This window comes from Oncorhynchus kisutch, linkage group LG25 (genome assembly GCF_002021735.2).
Source record: "Oncorhynchus kisutch isolate 150728-3 linkage group LG25, Okis_V2, whole genome shotgun sequence".
In the NCBI taxonomy this organism is placed as follows: Eukaryota; Metazoa; Chordata; class Actinopteri; order Salmoniformes; family Salmonidae; genus Oncorhynchus; species Oncorhynchus kisutch.
This window is the reverse complement of record NC_034198.2, coordinates 22,167,888-22,188,689: the sequence shown is the minus strand read 5'-3', so window position 1 is coordinate 22,188,689 and position 20,802 is coordinate 22,167,888. Positions and strand designations below refer to the sequence as shown.

The following is a 20,802-nucleotide window of genomic DNA, read 5'->3' as shown; positions in this document are numbered from 1 at the left end:
GGTGCTGCTATGGTGACCAGTGAGCTGAGATAAGGTGGGGCTTTACCTTGCAAAGACTCATAGATGACCTGGAGCCAGTGGATTTGGCGACGAATATGAAGCAAGGGCCAGCCAACGAGAGCATACAGGTCGCAGTGGTGGGTAGTATATGGGGCTTTGGTGACAAAACGGATGGCTCTGTGATAGACTGCATCCAATTTGCTGAGTAGTGTTGGAGGCTATTTTGTAAATTACATCGCCGAAGTCAAGAATTGGCTGGATAGTCAGTTTTACGAAGGTATGTTTGGCAGCATGAGTGAAGGATGGATTTAACTTTGGATTGGAGATGCTTGATGTGAGTCTGGAAGGAGAGTTTACAGTCTAACCAGACACCTAGGTATTTGTAGTTGTCCACAGATTCTAAGTCAGAAAGATGCATTACATTACATGATGCCTAAAAATGAAAAAGCAAACATGACATCAAATCAATAAGCTTTGTTTTTCTTCCAAAGGGTATGTTTTCAGAAGGATTTATGCATGGACATGGTGTGTACACCTGGGAAGATGGAGTGAAATATGATGTATTTTGGTCCACCACCTTTAGGAGATACATAGTTAATCTTTATACTACAGATGTGATCTGTGAACCATTGATTCTCATCATTTGACAGTGGAGTTTGCATTAAATGTGCCCATGGGTCATGGGAAATACACCTGGCTGGACAGTAGGTGTTATGAGGGAGAGGTGTGCAGTGGAATCCGCCATGGTGTGGGAACATACAAAGGTGCTAATACCTCAGTAATATTACACAATGGCATCACGGCAAAAGACACAGAAAGGTATGATCCTTTTGAATTCTTGAGCAAGTCAAATAAACCTGCACCTCTTCCACTGTCTTTTAATGCAGGCTTGTTGCTTAATTTACAGTATTTGTTTGTTTTATTAGGGTGCAATATACTATAACCAGGAAGTGACGTCCTGGTATGAAGGAGACTGGGTGAACAGTAACAGAGAGGGATGGGGAGGCCGACGGTAGGTGAACTTGTGTTTAGACTGTGTTACGCATGTGAATGAGCTCCCATCAAATGTGTTCTTATGTTTAAATTATATCAGTGTCGTACACCTTGCATGTGTTCTCTCTGCTGCCAGAGGTACCCCTCTGGGAACTTGTATGAGGGCCAGTGGAGGAACAATGTGAGACATGGAGAGGGCAAGAGGAAGTGGCTGCAGCTGGGTCAGCAGCACAGAGGGATATGGGAGAATGGGGTCCAGGTAGGTAATACCATATCATCCCCATCTGCCATGACATGATAGATGAATAAACCCATTATTTTGCTTTGAGAAAGACATGGTTAGTATAACTTCACGTAAAACTGATAAATCCTCCTGTCTCTAAGCATGGAAAGGGGATCCACACATGATTCCTGAGGAGAGTGCCTGGCTCTCAGTACCCCCTGAGGAATAAGTACACTGGGGACACTGTCCAGGGGCTGAGGCATGGCCAGGGCAGCTACTACTACAGCCACAGGCTCTTCACAAGAGAGTGGAAGGACAACAAAAAACATGGACAGGTGAAGGGGGGAAACCACTTCCTACTTCCATAGAGCAATCATTCTAATTGAGTAGATGTTAATGTGGAGTGGAAATAATAAGATCTCTGAACATTCTGGTTAAAGTTTATTGTACAAAACAGGTGCATATTTGAAGGGGAGCTTGTGGACGGCCACACGGCAGAGTTCCCAGCGTTCTGCCTGGAAGGTTCAAACACCCCTGATCTGAGTGGGATAAGAACACACACTCCCCTGTTCTGAGGACGGTAAGCACACCAAGTCCCTCTGAAAATACAGTTGAAGTCGGAAGATTACATACACTTAGGTTGGAGTCATTAAAACTCGTTTTTCAACCACTCCACACATTTCTTGTGAACAAACTATAGTTTTGGCAAGTCAGTTAGGACATCTACTTTGTGCATGACAAGTAATTTTTCCAACAATTGTTTACAGATTATTTCACTTATAATTTACACGTTCTGTCTCCTAGAGATGAACGTACTTTTGTGCGAAAAGTGCAAATCAATCCCAGAACAATAGCAAAGGACCTTGTGAAGACGCTGGAGGAAACAGGTACAAAAGTATCTAAATTCAACAGTAAATCGAGTCCTATATCGACATAACCTGAAAGGCCGCTCAGCAAGGAAGAAACCACTGCTCCAAAACTACGGTTTGCAACTGCACGTGGGGACAAAGATTGCACTTTTTGGAGAAATGTCCTCTGGTCTGATGAAACAGAAATAGAACTGTTTGGCCATAATGACCATTGTTATGTTTGGAGGAAAAACGGGGAGGCTTGCAAGCCGAAGAACACCATCCCAACCGTGAAGCACGGGGGTGGCAGCATCATGTTGTGGGGATGCTTTGCTGCAGGAGGGACTAGTGCACGTCACAAAATAGATGGGAGGGAGGAAAATTTGGTGGATATATTAAAGCAACATCTCATTAAACTTCTGACCCACTGTGAATGTGATGAAAGAAATAAAAGCTGAAATAAATTATTCTCTCTACTATTATTGACATGTCACATTCTTAAAATAAAGTGCTGATCCTAACTGACCTAAGACAAGGAATTTTTACTCTGATTAAATGTCAGGAATTGTGAAAAACTGAGTTTAAATGTATTTGTCTAAGGTGTATGTAAACTTCCGACTTCAACTGTATATACTTAAAAACAGGGGTAATAGTGACCAGTAGCAGGATAAATGGGTACTAATGGCAATCAACAATCAATAAACAGCAGCATAGTGGTAGTAATAATCAATAGTAATAGTAATTTTAGCAGCAGTGTAGGTATGGTGGGGAACAGTAGTTGTTACCCATTTAACAGTCTTATGGCCAGGGGATAGAAGCTGTTTAGGGGTCTAATAATACATAATAGATTTATTTTCATTACAATAAGAATCTCAAAGACGCTTTAAAAATAAACAAGGTAAGTGAACGTTCATGATGGTGGACCTGATTCTAGATTACATTCCTGGAGTTCTTTGAGACATTGCTGGGCTGTGCAGGGATCAGAGGGATGGTCAGACCACCAGCTGAAGAGCTGCACTCTTGCTGACACCAGGAGGGTTTCCCCTGGGGAGAGGACAAGAGACAGCGGCCCTCCCCTCTGGCTGAACCTACTGTAAAGTCGTCCAACTGAACTGAAAGCTGATTGGTATAATCAGCTTTCAGTCAAATGCCACATTTACAGGTAATCTCACATGGCAAATTCGAGCAATTGAGACAAACCCATGTCCAAAAATTATTCATTCAATAAGATTTTTCAACCCAGATGGGAAAATCCAAGGAGTCTCCAGCTGTCTACACCTGCAGAGGTGGAGCCCAGTCGCAATGCAGCAGGCAACCTCAAATCATAGATCGGTTGAGGGGTCCTCTTTTACTGTACCCACATATCTGTATAGCCCAATTTACATTGTTAAGATGGTCACATTTTTGCGGCATTGTTGAAAGTGTATTCCTGTGTTTCAGAGTCAGGTGGTGGGTCAGCAACCCACTCAGACACTGAGGACTCAAGTATCACCATGGTAGCCCCACCTCTATCAGCAGTGGAAGCTAGTGTCAAATCATCCTCCCAGCACAGGTAGATTACACACAAGTATATTACACAACTAATTTGATGACCTCTGAAAATCACGGTACATCCCCAACCACCCCTTCACCCATAGCAACTCGTTCCGAGGGCCCTCTTGTCATGTGTTGATGAAACTTTCAGTGGTGGGGGGAAATCAATAAACACATCAACTTCAGGACTCATGACTTGAGTTAAGCAATTTGCTCTACATTCAAATAATATGACATTCAAATTCCCCCTGTCATTTTACAAGATAAACATCTAACAGTTAAACATTTCATTTGGGCGGCATTCCATTTGTTGTGTGTATATATATTTTTATTAAATGCACGTGGCATATAAATTAGGCAATACCTCCATTCTTCTGTATGAAATTGCACAAACTTCAAACCTATCACTATGCTTGTTGGGATACCACGTCGCTCTGGAGCCTGCAGCCTTGCTGACATGGTCGAAGGTGCTATTGTAGGGTCTAATTTGCTCCTACACCCTCAAATTTCACTCTCAGCTTTGGGACACTTGTGCAAATGGTGAATGCCAAATGTAGGAGCGAGGGTGATTTGGAATTCAGCCTCAGAAATACCATTTCATACAGATGTATCTTCTAATTATAACATTTTTCTATGGTGTGCTCATCCCAATCTCACTCCTGCTGTGTGTCCTAACCCGAGCCTGTTTAAGAGGACTGGAGCAGGAGGAGCAGGGAAGACTTCCTGTCCTGCGGACACTGAGCTGGATCCAGAGGGGACTCACCAGAGTACAGCCTGGAGCTGAGAAGGGAGGTGCAGGACGAGAGGCTGACGCAGACTGCACTAGCACTGCATCGCTATGGCTAAGGCCAAGGAAGACACCAGGTACTGAGAGACATTATAAAAAGGCCCCTTCATCCAGTTTTAATCCTAACCACACCCTAAGGGACAGTCAAATGTCCCAAGATGAAAACCCATAGAACCCTTTTGAAGTGCTTTTTAGTCTAGGAAATCTGGCCTTGGTGTGCACAATGAATGCTGATGTCAAACTCTGGTCCAACACAAGCTCTTCATGGTAACTCCACAACAAATAAATCAATTATAAAAAACTGTCCTTTTCAGGGTTGAGGAATCTGTGGGAGGCAGAGGAGAGATGGAGGGAGGAGCAAGGCAAAGGGCCAGAGAGTGACCTTAACCAGTCTCCAGTGGCTGAGATAACGGTGGCCTCCACCACCTCTGTGGTCATCACCAAACAGTCGCCTGCCTGCAGCGGCTAAGAGGAAATAGACTACCCAGATCACCCTGGGGTTTGGGAGAGATAGGACTGTAAGACCTGTTTGCTAGTGCCAGATTAAAAACAGACATTTTCAGATCATGGTCTATCAAATCATAAGTCCTCTACGTTAACATGCATTTCACACAATTCTTCTGATAATAAAATATTGTTTCATGACTCAGTCATTGTTTGGTATAGATGCTATAGTTGTAGAAAGAGGTACTGACAAACCAGTTAGCTCCTGCTGCAGCCTTCACTGTAAAATATAACACGTTGCAGCGTTGCTTCAATAGTGCTTGAAGGAGAGGAACCCTTTCAAAAAAAGAAGTCTGTTGAAGGCAAATTAGAAGAATCAACATTTTATTTACACAAACCAAAAGGTTTTTCAGAATGCATATTCAACATAGAAGAATTTAGGCTACCGGTATATATAAACTCTTGGTTCAATTTTTTTTTTTTTTTACTGCACACACCTGGGCACCATAGAAAATGTGCTTAATAGTTAGGAAACACTACCTGGAGCCTTTTTGGTATTTCAATATAAAAGGTGTAGTAGACATAGCACAAAGAATTTAAGGAAACTTCTTGAAAATCTGTTGAAGTTACATAAAAACACTTTTCTGACAATTAGGAGTTTAGAAAAAGGTACCAATGCATTTAAACAAAATTATTTTCTTGAGACAATAAAAACTAGTCGAAATGGAGGGGAAAAAACGGCAGTTAAGCAAATCGATCTCATCAGTTGTTTGTTCTATTAGATGGAGGTGTGAATGACATGAGGTCACTGGGGCACATTGACTGTCTCACTCTGTCCATCTGATCAGGGGTGAACAGCAACATGTCCGACTCAACTGGCTGGAGGAGAGAGAAGAGATTTAGGAGAATGAAGTGGGGACAGCATGGGTCAGTTGATGAATTGAGAAGAATGCATGCCTAATAGTAAAATGACGTATTTCAGAACACCATAGTGAAAAGTGATCCAACACCAAATGAAATCATACTTTATATATGTGAGAAAGAAGGGGGTAAAACAAGGAAGTTAACCTTTGTGGTCCGAGGGGTGAACATTTGTGCCAAACTGGGAAACGCTGTGATGGGAGTGAGGAGGGAATACAAAAATGACTTGATTGAAAAAGAAAACAAATCCACCATAAGGAATACAAATATCCAGGTCAAAGCCTATCCATGCACCAAAACCCAGGTGTACACATACACACACACACACACACACACACACACACAACTTACCTGTGGGAGACGACGCTTCCTCCCAAGTGGGCTCTCCAGACTGAGCCATCGGACTCTCCATTTCTACGTCTATCGCCATGGGCGACAGCATCTCCTCAGCAACAGCCAGCTCCCGTGGCGACAGGCTGCAGCTTGCTACAGGTTGGAGGTAGCGCTCAAACTCCAACCCCAGAAGACTCTAGTGTATTTAGAGAAAACAATTACCTCTTGCCAGTCATACATTAAGAAATCAGCTCAACTACATGACCAAAAGTATGTGGACACCTGCTCAAACATCTCATTCCTTAATTATGGGCATTAATATGGAGTTGTTCCCCCCTACACTGCTGTAACAGCCTCCAGGGAAGGCTTTCCACTGGTTTTGGAGCATTGCTGCGGGGACTTGCTTCCATTCAGCCACAAGAGCATGAGTAAGGTCTGGCACTGATGTTGGGCAATTAGGCCTGGCTCACAGTCTGTGTTCCAATGAATCCAAAAGGTTTTCAACAAAGTTGGCAGCACAGAATCTAGAATGTCGTTGTATGCTTCAGCGTTAAGATTTCCCTTCACTAGAACTATGGGGCCTAACCTGAACCATGAAGAACAGCCCTAGAACATTATTACTCCTACACCAAACTTCAAAGTTGCCAATATAAAGTTGGGGCAGGTAGTTTTCTCCAAGCATCCGCCAAACCGAGATTCTCCTGTCGGACTGCCAGATGGTGAAACGTGATTCATCACTCCAGAGAAGGCGTTTCCACTGCCCCAGAGTCCAACAGCGGCAAGCTTTACACCACTCTTGGTATTTCACAAAATGATCATAGTCTTCTGTGCGACTGCTCGGCCACGGAATCCCATTTCATGACGCTCCCGATGAACAGTTCCTTGTGCTGACGTTGCTTCCAGAGGCAGTTCCGAACTCGGTAGAGAGTGTTGCAACTGAGGACAGACTATTATTACGTGCTTCAGCACTCAGTGGTCCCGTTCTGTGAGCTTGTGTGGCCTACCACTCCGGTTGAGCTGTTGTTGCTCCTAGACATTTCCACTTCACAATAACAGCACTTACAGTTGACCAGGGCAGCTCTAATAGGGCAGAAATTTGACGAACTGACGTGTTGGGAAATGTGGCATCTTATGACGATGCCACGTTGAAAGTCACTCAGCTCTACTGCCAATATTTGTCTATGGAGATTCTCCATGGCTGTTTGATAAATGTTATACTCCGGTCAGCAACAGCTGTGGCTGAAATAGCAGAATCCACTAATTTGAAGGGGTGTACACACACACACACATATATATATAAATAAATAAATGTCCCTTCTTCAGGATCCTGTCTTTCAAAGACAATTCATAAAAATCCAAATAACTTCACAGATCTTCATTGTGAAGGGTTTAATCACTGTTTCCCATGCTTGTTGAATGAACCATAAGACACTGACAGCTTACAGACGGTAGGCAATTAAGGTCACAGTTAAGAAAACTTAGGACACTAAAGAGGCCTTTCTACAAACTCTGCAAAACACCAAAAGAAAGATGCCCAGGGTCCCTGCTTATCTGCGTGAATGTGCCTTAGGCATGCTGCAAGGAGAAATGAGGACTGCAGATGTGACCATGGCAATAAATGTCACCCATGGGCACAAACCCACCGTCGCTGGACCAGACAGGACAGGCAAAAAGTGCTCTTCACTGAGGGGTGATGGTCGGATTCGCGTTTATCGTCGAAGGAATGAGCTTTACACGGAGGCCTGTAATCTGGAGCGGGAACGATTTGGAGGTGGAGGATCCGTCATGGTCTGGGGCAGTGTCACAGCATCATCAGACTGAGCTTGTTGTCATTGCAGGCAATCTCAATGCTGTGCATTACAGGGAAGAACTCCTCCTCCCTCATCTGATACCCTTCCTGCAGGCTCATCCTGACATGACCCTCCAGCATGACAATGCCACCAGCCATACTGCTCGTTCTGTGTGTGATTTCCTGCAAGACAGGAATGTCTGTTCTGCCATGGCCAGCGAAGAGCCCAAATCTCAATCCCATTGAGCACGTCTGGGACCTGTTGGATCGGAGGGTGAGGGATAGGGCCATTCCCCCCCAGAAATGTCCAGGAACTTGCAGGTGCCTTGGTGGAAGAGTGGGGTAACATCTCACAGCAAGTACTGGCAAATCATGAGAAGGAGATGCACTGCAGTCCTTAATGCAGCTGGTGGCCACACCAGATACTGACTGTTACTTTTGACCCCCCCTTTGTTCAGGGACACATTATTCCATTTATGTTAGTCACATGTCTGTTGAACTTGTTCAGTTTGTCTGTTGTTGAATCTTGTTATGTTCATACAAATATTTTTACATGTTAAGTTCGCTGAAAATAAACGCAGTTGACAGTGAGAGGACGTTTCTTTTTTGGCTGATATATATATACACATACATACATACATACATACATACATACATACATACACACGCATCTCCTTTGCAAAAAAAACGTACCTCAGTGATATAACTGTTTGGAGTCACTGTCACATCGGCATTAGCCGAGACGCTGAGGGAGACCTGGACAGTAGGAGAGGAGGGCACCAGGCAGGGTGAGCAGAGGGAAGCTAGGCTGTCCTCAGTAGGTTTTGGCCTGGCTGGATTGGAGGAGAGGGTGAAGCTGAAGGCAGGGCTCCTGACTGGGGAGAACTCTGCTCCATAGGTGGGAGTGTGGGGCAGTGAAGGAGAGAGGGGAAGCCTTGGGGAGATGGGTAGGCTGATATCGTAGGCCTCTAAATCTTCTTCTCTGTCCTGGAGTGAGGTAGAGGATAGGATTGACTGGGTAGCCAAAGTGCTGCTCACTTCAGGCATGGCCAGGAGCTCTGATTGGTTGGGCTCCTCTGCGGCCAACACCGATTGGCTGAAGACTTCTTGGGGCATTTCGTCATTGGTCAGCTGTTGCGTGTTGGATGGCGATTGGCTCATTTTCTCAGACTCAGAGCTCTCAATGTGCTCCTCATGGCAAACAGTGGTCTCTGTGACAACCTCCGATTGGTCACAAGCTTCCTGCATGCTCTCAGGCTCTGGTTGGTCAGGAGTGACTTCATTCTGGACAGAGACTAGCTCTGGTTGGTAGCTGGGGCCTTCCTCTGACTGGACGTCTATCAAAGCTTCTTTGACTGGTGAGAAGCAGAGAGAGACTCTGGTGGGGCTATTCTGGGTGGGGGCCAGGGTGCAGAGTGGGGTGGCATCAGACAGACGGGCAGGGGAGAGGGTGGAGCGAGCAGGGGTGAGGGTGGAGCGAGCAGGGGTGAGGGTGGAGCGAGCAGGGGTGAGGGTGGAGCGAGCAGGGGTGAGGCAGGGGAGAGTAGAGGGTTGTGCAGCTGCAGCAGCGTTGGAGTGGCGGGTTCTGACGGGGGTGGAGAACTTGGTGACAGAGCAGGGAGATGCCCGAGGCGGCCTGGCAGCTACACGGGTTGATCTCCTCACAGAGCCTAGAAAGACAGACAACACAGCAGTCAGTCAATTCACAATTAACACTGACAGAGGGAGATGTCAGCGGTCTTCCAGGCCCGCGCAAACCCTGTCCTTTCAGCCTGCCATTCTATGCATCTTCCTCTGTGCATCACAGCAGTTGAGGGGAGGCATGGGTGAAGAACAGCAGAGGTATGACTCACCTGTGAGTTTGGCGGGACTCTCCACCTGGAAGAAGCCTCCCTGGAACACCACCACCGGTGACTCTGGGGCCAAGATCTCTGCCTGGGGGTCCTGAGGAGCTGGAGCAGGGTCATCCACAGCTCTGCCTGGCCCTGCAGCCTGGACTGCCTTCTCTGCCTCTGCAGCCTGCTGCTTGAGCTTAATAGCAGCCTTGATGGCAGCCAGACGAGACTTGGCGGCAGCTCCACCAACAGGTTTTGCCACCGGAGCAGAGGCCGGCTTCTTGACCACCTTCCTCTGTCGTGGTGGGGGCTTTCTCTCCTCCTGCCAACCCTGAGACTCTGCTTCCTTCAGAGCACCAAACTTATTGTTCACGTCTTCTACCTGAAAAAGGAAGCGTCGAACAAGGTGAGTGAGGAAAGAGGGGATGCCTTTTTAGAAAGATTGGTACAGCATTCTAAAAGGTTGAAAATGTGGCAATCTAGGTGGTAATTCTTCCTAGAGGTAGCTAGTATAGCTTACATGTAGTGTTAACAGTCAAGCATAAACAGACTAAACACCCGTGTCTGTTAATCTAATTCTACACACAAACTGACACACACACAGTAGTAAACCATGTCCTCCTAGTCACTAACCCACCTGGTAGTAGACCATGTCCTCCTAGTCACTAACCCACCTGGTAGTAGACCATGTCCTCCTAATCACTAACCCACCTGGTAGAAGACCATGTCCTCCTAGTCACTAATCCACCAGGCAGAAGACCATGTCCTCCTAGTCACTAACCCACCTGGCAGAAGACCATGTCCTCCTAGTCACTAACCCACCTGACAGTAGACCATGTCCTCCTAATCACTAACCCACCTGGCAGTAGACCATGTCCTCCTAGTCACTAACCCACCTGGTAGTAGACCATGTCCTCCTAGTCACTAACCCACCTGGCAGTAGACCATGTCCTCCTAGTCACTAACCCACCTGGTAGTAGACCATGTCCTCCTAGTCACTAACCCACCTGGTAGTAGACCATGTCCCAGAAGCCTTGCAAGTCAGTGCATGTGGTGATCTTCTCTCCTCTGCCAAGCTCACAGTCATCCACCAGGCCAGAGAACTGACCAAACCTCTCCTTCATCAGCAGCCTGGCCTGCCCCACCGCAGTACGCATACGGTCCCGCACTTCACAAAGGGATGGATATAAACATTGAGGAAATGTTGTAGGATGCATTTCGCTAATAGAAATCCAAATCGACCACTTAAGATGGTTAAAACACGTCAAGTCACTCACTTTCTTCAGGGATAGAGGCATCATCCACCCTGGGCTCCCACTGCTGACAAAATGCTGTCAGTCTCTCGGTCTCACTGACCACCACCAACCTGACAGACACACAGACAGACATTCACATAACACAACACTTGTCTAGGTCAGGAACTTCGCTGTTGACTTGGTTTCATATAATATGCATGATAAGTTTGTCAGCTAAAATGTAACCCTCACCTAAAGTAGGGCACATCATGCTCTGGTTCCTGGGGACACTGAGGGGCCAGAGTAGGAGAAGGCGGGGATTGAACAGGGGACTTGGCAGGAGAGGGAGCACTGAGCTCCATTTTGGGCACCAAGTCAGAGAGCCAGAGTGGCACAGGTGGTAGTACAAAGGCAGGGACACTGCAGAGAGGAGGATGAAGATTTAAACATAGAAAATGACAATATGTTTTCAGTAAGAAATGACAGCCAGTCATATTTTAATAAGCAGTAACAGTATATCAACCAGATTTTCATACCCCAGCAGAAAATAAATGCATCTGTTATGCACCTAATAAATATTACAAGGGAATCTAAAATATGTCAGAGGGATACAGACTGATCAGAAACCCACAATGTGTTACCTGGGTTTGAAGAAGGAGTCTGCAGAGCGGGGGGTGAGAGGGGTGGGCTTGAAGGTGGACAGGCCTGCTGGGGCCTGGAACACAAAGCCCTGAGGAGCGAAGGAGGACGGGGTAGGGGCTGGAGGGGGGAGGGAGGAGGCCTGGGCTGGGACAGGTTCTGGATCAGCAGGGGAAGGGTCTTCTACCATCTTCTCCTCCTTTACACTGGGGGGTGGCGGGCTGGCAGCCCTGGGCTCCTCCACTGGCTTTTTCACTTTTACAGCAGCTTGCTTATTGCTTTCAGTATTGCCTAAAGAGAATGTCAAAATGTACTTTTTTTCTTTCTTTTTTAATGCAGAAATAAAATGGGGGAAACCACATGAAATGCTGTAGAGGAATAATGCATATGAAGCGTGGGATGTCAGCTGCCAAAGCTCACCCCTGGTGTTCCTCCCTCTGCCAACAGGTGGTGATGCAGACTGCTTGGGAGCTGCAGCAGGTTTGTCCTTTGCCACCGGGGCCACAGAGACCAGAGGCCTGTTAGCTGACCTTGTGGATGGGGCTCTGACGACTGGTTCACCTGCAGGAAAGTGGAAAAAGAACAGTTACGTTACAAGTCAAGGATATGTTTATTGGGGTTAAATAATTGGCTAAACAAAAAGGTTTTGAGGCGTAATGTATAGAACAGCTGACAATATTATTGTCATGGTTAGGAGTATTACCTAAAGTGATCTTGGTTCTCCTGGTTGACCTGACCACAGCTGGTTCAACTAAGACAGAACCAGGTCAAGTTAAGGGGTTAGCAGTCAGTACATACAGGTGTTGAATTAAGCACACCATTCAATGATTATACAGGGTGGAAAATTGTTTTTCAAACAACAAAACACCAACCTTTTCTTGAAGCAGGGACAGTGTCAATAGTCTGTGGTGCCTAGGTCAATGGAACAGAGAAAATACAGCATTTTGTCAATTATATGGTTATTCCAAAAAGCTGCTATTATAGTTAACGACTAAATAATCTAATAGAACATCTTATATAAAAGATGTGTGCAGAACAAAATGCAGACTTGGTAGGGCAATTTTTTGTTTGTTTTTTAAATTCTTTTTTATTAATTTTTTTATCACCTTGGGGGCCTGCTGCCTCATGGTTGAGCGCGTCACTCTGGTGGATTGGGGCAGGACCACTGTCATTGTTGCCTGGTAGGAGGAAAAGGCAAGGCCACGTTACGACAACGTAACACCACTAAATCCTTGCTTATACCTGGTGCTAACTGGCATCCTTTTTCCTGGTCTTGTCCACAATCGGATTGTTACCACATTTTCAAATGTGTTTACACATGGTAGTAAAATGTCTCATCCAGCCACTGTGTCCACATTGTGACCAGATTCCCTGGTCCCTCCCTGTATGCAAATGTTAGATATTCTTTCATAAATAATATTTATTTTAAAACATATTGCTGTCATAAGTCAATTGTGCCAGCTGTCAATGATTGAAGGTAGGATAATGAGGATTTAAATGGTGTCCCTGTCCAGATTAGTCTACACTTGAGAGACAATGCGTGCCCGACTACCTCCGGTGGTGGTCAGGAAGATCTGATAAAAATCAGACCACAATGTGTCTTTTGATAGTCTACACCAGTCTACAAATATGGGCACTATCAGGATGTGGACACAATCGGGACAAAGGACGCATGTTAGCACCAGGTATAAAAGTGGCTTAAGAACACCAGTTCTGTTCTTATATCAGTGGAGGCTCCTCGGAGGAGAAAGGGGACTTCCATAAAAATAGTGAAACAAAAAAAGTGATCCTGTTTTTTTAGATAAAACTATACTAAATATAGTCACGTCACCAAATAATGGATTAAAACACACAGTTTTGCAACAAAGGTCTACAGCAGCCTTAACACCATGGTGTAGCCAGAGGACAGTTCGTTTCCGTCCTCCTCTGGTTACATTGACTTCAATACAAAACCTAGGAGGCTCATGGTTCTCACCCCCTACCACAGACTTCCACAGTAATTATGACAACTTCCGGAGGACGTCCTCCAACCTATCAGAGCTCTTGCAGTATGAACTGATATGTCGACGCAATCAAATAATGAATCTACTACTGAAAGCATAAACTATAGCTAGCTAGTACTGCAGTGCATAAAATGTGGTGAATAGTTGCCTGAGAGAGAAAGATAGTGCTAGCTACAATGGCATGCGAAAGTATTCACCTCCTTGGCATTTTTACTATTTTGTTGCCTTACAACCTGGAATTTCTTTTTGGGGGGGGGGGCTGTATCATTTGATTTACAAGACATGCCTACTTTTCTTGTGAAACACAAAAAACAGGAACCTTGAGCATGCATAACTATTCATCCACCCAGGGTCAAAACTTTGTAGAGCAACCTTTTGCAGCAATTACAGCTGCAAGTCTCTTGGGGTATGTCTCTAAGCATGGCACATCTAGCCACTGGGAGTTTTGCAAAACTGCTCCAGATCCTTCAAGTTGGATGGGTTCCGCTGGTGTACAGCAATCTTCAAAAATATATATATATTTTCGCCTTTATTTAAGCAGGTAGGCCAGTTGAGAACAAGTTCTCATAAAGCAAAGCAGTGCGACAAAAACAACAGAGTTACACATAAACAAACGTACAGGCTATAAGCCAATAGAAAATCTCTAACAATGAACAATGTGTGCAAATGTAGAAGATTAGGGAGTTAAGGCAATAAATAGACCACAGAGGTGAAATAATTACAATTTTGCATTAACACTGGAGTGATATATGTGCAGGTAGAGATACTGGGGTGAAAAAGAGCAAGAAGATAAATAACAATATGGGGATGTAGTTGGTTGTGACATTTACAGGTACAGTGATCGGTAAGCTGCTCTGACAGCTGATGCTTAAAGTTAGAGGGAGATATAAGTCTCCAGCTTAAATTATTTTTGCAATTCGTTCCAGTCATGGGCAGCAGAGAACTGGAAGGAAAGGCAGCCAAAGTAAGTGTTGGCTTTGGGGCTGACCAGTGAGCTGAGATAAGGTGGGGCTTTACCTAGCAAAGACTTATAGATGACCTGGAGCCAGTGGGTTTGGCGACGAATATGAAGGGAGGGCCATTGAAGCACGTTTGGAGGTTAGTTAACACAGTGTCCAAAGAAGTGCCATATGTATACAGAATGGTGTTGTCTGCGTAGAGGTGGATCAGAGAATCACCAGCAGCAAGAGCGACATCATTGCAATATACAGAGAAAAGAGTCAGCCCGAGAATTGAACCCTGTGGCACCCCCATAGAGACTGCCAGAGGTCCGGACAACAGGCCCTCTGATTTGACACACTTAACTCTGAGAAGTAGTTGGTGAACCAGGCGAAGCAGTCATTTGAGGAAACCAAAGCTATTGAGTCTGCCGATAAGAATGCAGTGATTGACAGAGTCGAAAGCCTTGGCCAGGTCGATGAAGATGGCTGCACAGTATTGTCTTTTATCGATGGCGGTTATGATATAGTTTCGGACCTTGAGTGTGGCTGAGGTGCACCCATGACCAACTTGGACACCAGATTGCAAAGTGGAGAAAGTACGGTGGGATTCAAAAATGGTCGGTGATCTGTTTGTTAACTTGGCTTTTGAAGACCTTAGAAAGGCAGGGTATGATAGATATTGGTCTGTAACAGTGTGAGTCTAGAGTGTCTCCCCCTTGAAGAGGAGGATGACCGCGGAGAGCTTTCCTATCTTTGGGGATCTCAGACGAAACGAAAGAGGTTGAACAGGCTAGTAATAGGGGTTGCAACAATTGCGGCAGATAATTTTATAAAGAGAGGGTCCAGGTTGTCTAGCCCACCTGATTTGTAAGGATCCACATTTTGCAGCACTTTCAGAACATCAGCTGTCTGGATTTGGGTGAAGGAGAAGCGGGGGGGGCTTGGGCAAGTTGCTGCAGGGGGTGCAGAGCTGTTGGTCGAGCTAGGGGTAGCCAGGTGGAAAGCATGGCCATCTGTAGAAAAATGCTTATTGAAATAATCAATTATCGTGGTGACATTGTTTCCTAGCCTCAGTGCAGTGGGCATCTGAGAGATGGTGCTCTTATTCTCCATGGACTTTACAGTGTCCCACAACTTTTTGGAGTTTGTTATACAGGATGTTTGAAAAAGCTAGCCGTAGCTTTCCTAATTGACTATGTATATTAGTTCCTAACTTCCCTGAAAAGTAGCATATCGCTTTGGCTACTCGATGCTAATGCAGAAAGCCACAGTATGTTTTTGTGCAGGTCAAGGGCAGTCAAGTCTGGGGTGAACCAAGGGCGATATCGGTTCTTAGTTCAACATTTTCTGAACGGGGCATGCTTATTTAAGATGAGGAAAGCCCTTTTAAAAAGCACAACCAGGCATCCTCTACTGACGGGATGAGGTCAATATTCTTCCAGGATACCCGGGCCAGGTCGATTAGAAAGGCCTGCTTGCTGAAGTGTTTTAGGGAGCGTTTGACAGTGATGAGGGGTGGACGTTTGACCGCGGACCCATTAAGGACGCAGGCAATGAGGCAGTGATCGCCGAGATCCTGTTTGAAGACAGCAGAGGTGTATTTAGAGGGCAAATTGGTCAGGATGATATCTAAGAGGGTGCCCATGGTTACAGATTTAGGGTTGTACCTGGTAGGTTCCTTGATAATTTGTGAGATTGAAGGCATCTAGTTTAGATGGTTGGACGGCCGGGGTGTTAAGTATATCCCAGTTTAGGTCACCCAACAGTACGAGCTCTGAAAATAGATGGGGGGCAATCAATTCACATATGGTGTCCAGGGCACAGCTGGGGGCTGAGGGGGGTCTATAACAGGCGGCAATGGTGAGAGACTTGTTTCTGGAAAGGGGGATTTTTAAAAGTAGAAGCTTGAATTGTTTGGGCACAGACCTGGTCAGTATGACAGAACTCTGCAGGCTAACCCCGCCTACTTTGGCAGTTCTATCTTGTCGGAAAATGTTGTAGTTGGAAATTTCTGGATTTTTGGTGGCCTTCCTAAGCCAGGATTCAGACTGGAGGCAACAGTTAAGCCAGATGAGGTCACCGCATATGTGAGAGGCGGGACAAAAGGGATATCTAAGGCATATTGGGCAGGGCTGGAGGCTACAGTGAAAAAGACCATCACTAACCAAAACAGCAATAGACAAGGCATATTGACATTACGGAGAGGCATGTGTAGCCAAGTGATCATAGGGTCCAGCGAGTAGCAATAGGTGAGTCAGGGAGCCGATTCAGTAGTCGGTACTACGCTAGGTGAGCTGGAGACACAGAAATTCAGACAGCTAGCGGGCCGGGGCTAGCAGATGGGCCTTTGGCGTCGTCGCAACGAAAGGGCCTGTTGAAACCACCTCGGACGATTACGTCGGCAGACCAGTCGTGATGGATCGGCGGACTGGCAGGTATTGACCGAGCTGAGGCTGGCTGGTGTCCGAGTTAACGGTGAAGACCGCTAGCAGCGGCTGACTGACTACTAGCTATTTAGCTGGCTAGCTTCTGATTGGGGTACCGGTTCTTAGGCATAAAAATAGCAGCTCCGTACCACATAGGGTGAGGCGGGTTGCAGGAGTGTATATTCAGTCCATAGATGGAAAGTGACATTAAAATAGATACCGGAAGGGAATACGATATTTACACGGGACAGGACAAAACACACATCCGACTGCTACGCCATCTTGGATGATGCTGCCACCACCATGCTTCACTGTGGAGATGGTGTTCTCGGGGTGATGCAGGGTTTTGGGTTAGCGCCAGACAGTGTTTTCCTTAATGCCCAAAAAGCTCAATTTTAGTCTCATCTGACCAGAGTACCTTCTTCCATATGTTTGGGGAGTCTCCCACATGCCTTTGGTGAACACCAAACGTGTTCGCATTTCTCTTCTTTAAGCAATGGCATTTTTCACACTTCCGTAAAGCCCAGCTCTGTGGAGTGTACAGCTTAAAGTGGTCCTATGGACAGATGCTCCACAGCGGAGAATAGAGTTTTGCAACTCCTTCAGGGTTATCTTTGTTGCACCTCTTGTGGGCAGGCCCTCTCTTGGCAGGTTTGTTGTGGTGCCATATTCTTTCTGTTTTTTAATAATGGATTTAATGGTGCTCCGTGGGCTGTTCAATGTTTTTTTTTATATAACCCAACCCTGATCTGTATTCCACAACTTTGTCCCTGACCTGTTTGGAGAGCTCCATGGTCTTCATAGTGCCCCTGGCTCAGTGGTGTTGCAGACTCAGGGGCCTTTCAGAACAGACATACTGAGATCATGTGACAGATTGCACACAGGTGGCATTTAACTAATTCTGTGACTTCTGAAGATAATTGGTTGCACCAGATCTTATTTAGGGGCTTCATAGCGAAGGGGGTAAATACAAATGCACCCACCACTTTTCAGTTTACATTATTTTTTTAAACAAGTTATTTTTTTCATTTCACTAAATTTGACTATGTTGTGCATGTCCATCACATGAAATCCCCCCCCCCCCCCCAAAAAGTATTTATATTACAGATTGTAATGCAACAAAATACAAAAAAACACCAAGGGGGGTGAATACTTTTGAAGGCACTAATATAAGTAATTGCGTTTTTTTCTCCACTTTCACTTACCGAGCTAGCAAATGTTACCTAGCTTGCAAATGCAGCTAGCTAGTTTAGCCTACTCAAACAGAGATGGATGCTATGTTTACGGGCTGGCTATCCAACACGAACACTTCCAAGTCAACGTAAGCTTTTGGTTTTATTAATTTATTGTCATCGTGGCCTGCCGGTGTAACTGCTAAACTGCACGAATGTAGCGGGTTTATTAACGCGTTAGTTCTAGTAGTTAACTATGTTGACTGACATTAGGGGACAACGATGTAAGCTGTGTGTAGCAGTTAGCGGTTATGGTATGGAAAGGTTTTTTTCAACCTGGTCATAGGCAGCTGTTGTATTGTGCACTGAAGTCCACAAGCAAAGGGAAAGGGTGAGAGGAGAGCGTATAGCTGCCCAAAAAATTGACAATGAACAAATTATTATGCTGTTTTTGTATGTGGCTGCTATGAAAGTGAACTGTGATCAGGAGTGTATTCATTGCGCCAATTCTGCTTGAAAACGTTTCTTAAAGGAAGCAAACAGAACAAAACAGGGATAAACATACCTGAATTTGTCCAATAGAAACTCATTTGCAACTGTTGGACTAATGATTACACCCCAAATCAGCTAGATACAGGCACATGTGCAAGGAGGTATAGAATGTGTCACTGCCTGGATTACTCAATTTTCTCCCGACCTGCTGTAACAACCTCATGATGGGTATATGGAAAATTGTATTATCAGGTTGTAGCCTAAACCTATAAATTTTACATTGAGCTGGGTGAATGGAAGATGAACGACAGTCAGCAAATATGATGTAATAGAAATAAGGCCAAGTGTATAAAAAAAAAACATTTTGTCCTCCCTCAACTTAAAACGGCACCGACCGCCACTGTCTTATATCCCTATGAGTTTTGAGCACATCAAGTTCACCCTCTGGTGATGAGTCAAGTACATCTTCATCAACTCAATGATTGAACGATGACTCCCAAGGACGATGGATATACTATCTAAAGATATGTCAGCAGTATACAGACTCCGTGTTATGCTGTGCCCCCTCACCATGGCTTTGGTCGTGGCAGCTGGGGCCTGAGGTAGAGGGGCCAGGGGCTGGGGCCGGTATAGCCCAACTTTAAACACCCCCTTCTTCTCCCTTGCCCTCTTCTCTTTCTCCTTCACAAGCTCCTTCTTCTCTTTGTAGCGTGCAAGCTTTTTAATTCGCTCCTCCACTGCAGTGTCTGAGAAATAGAATGAGGGAGTTGGAGAGAAAATAGATCAGTGTGGGATTACATAATATTAGTGGGCGTGGAGGATGAAGAGGCATGAGGGCGAAGTTGGCTCAGGCACATTTTTTTTTTGACACCACAGTTTCAGAGAAGAAAATATTCAAGCCAGCTAACCTGACTACAGTAACGTTACCTAGAGAATACTGTTAGGTAGCTAAATAAGTGATCCACGAATGCACAACAAAAGCACACAAACTCACTTTTCACTTGTTTTGCATTCGATGCTTTTTCCTGAATTACTGACACATGTTCAGCAACAGACATGTCCAGTTGAGAGCATTCCAGTTCGGGGAGTTTGTCAAGCTGTCTGCGGCTGTTCAGGGCCTTGTCTCGGTTCTCCTTCTGGGACTGCGACCGTCTCCGAGACATCTTCACCCGCAGCATGTCCACACTGGTGTCACGCTGACGCATGTGGCCGAAACGAGCTTCCATTGAGTCCATGATCCTGTGACAAATATACATACAATGCATTAAACTACTAGTTATTAACACGCTGTTACAGACAAATACATATTGATTATCGTGTGGTTGTATATTTAGAAAACGTTAGTTAGCAAACGATGAGCCAAACAAATTAGCTGGCTATCTTACTAGTAGCAGTCACGGTTAGTCACTGACGCTTAATATGCTCTACCTAGTTATGAAATATATTAATCAACATAGGATTTTATTAATGTGTACTCTTACCTGTTTAAAATGTAATTATTATTGGTGATATCCAAGTTCTAGCAGTCCAACTATCTAGCAACCTTTATGGATGGAAGTACTCGGATAAACGACTTCCAAGTTAGAACTAAAAATAACAACAACATGGCGGGTCAGTTTTGAAAATTCTGCCGTTCAAAGCTGATTGGCTGATTATATATTTCCGGTCAGGAGCGTCGCGCTGATAGGCTAGAGATTTCGAAGTTGTTCTTCTGTGCTATGAAATGTGTGTTAATTGATTTGTAGGCGAAGAAAAAAAACATAAAAAATATACAACTGTAAGTACCTTGGCGGGTTATTATTCTCATTTAATGTACTTAACATAAAGGTTATTCTATGTCCTAGTCCTATGGAATTTGACTGTTTCTCACACTCATCTTCTCTCCACTTTGCTCATTTCAAAATTCACCTTGTAATGTGATATCCTAGCCTACTCTCAAAGCACAGCACACCCATGCAGTGTTGCCAAACTCCTCAGTAAGGAAAGTAGCGATTGGCTGTCCTAAAAGTCGCCAAATGACGTAATCGCATAATTGACAATGTGCATGTTTTTTAATTAGGCAAACAGTGGGTTAACTGCCTTGTTCAGGGGCAGAAGGACAGATTTTTACCCTGTCGGCTCTGGGATTCAATCTTTCAGTTATTAGTCCAATGCTCTAACCACTAGGCTACCTGTGATGGAGCTGTAG

The 20,802-nt window shown here is 45.1% G+C and overlaps 1 protein-coding gene across 3 annotated transcripts; it reads right to left on the bottom strand.

Moving 5' to 3' along the window:
• Positions 1-5,195: 5,195 nt before the first annotated feature.
• LOC109870290 (disks large-associated protein 5) lies at positions 5,196-20,311 on the bottom strand. Of its 3 annotated transcripts, XM_020460729.2 has the most exons (16): positions 20,096-20,294; positions 19,609-19,853; positions 19,185-19,360; positions 12,687-12,758; positions 12,453-12,492; positions 12,284-12,331; positions 12,001-12,141; positions 11,583-11,871; positions 11,194-11,361; positions 10,984-11,072; positions 10,714-10,874; positions 9,725-10,088; positions 8,565-9,541; positions 6,101-6,278; positions 5,897-5,940; positions 5,196-5,707 (listed from the first exon to the last, which is right to left on the bottom strand). In XM_020460729.2, the coding sequence occupies exons 2-16, from the start codon at positions 19,847-19,849 to the stop codon at positions 5,591-5,593; spliced, it is 3,105 nt and encodes a 1,034-aa protein (XP_020316318.1). In that variant the 5' UTR covers positions 19,850-19,853; positions 20,096-20,294; the 3' UTR covers positions 5,196-5,590. The 3 variants fall into 3 exon arrangements, with proteins under 3 accessions (XP_020316318.1, XP_031660978.1, XP_031660977.1); XM_031805118.1 differs by lacking the exon at positions 5,897-5,940 and having other exon boundaries at positions 20,096-20,300; XM_031805117.1 differs by lacking the exon at positions 5,897-5,940 and having other exon boundaries at positions 11,583-12,141; positions 20,096-20,311.
• Between the last annotated feature and the right edge of the window lie 491 nt (positions 20,312-20,802).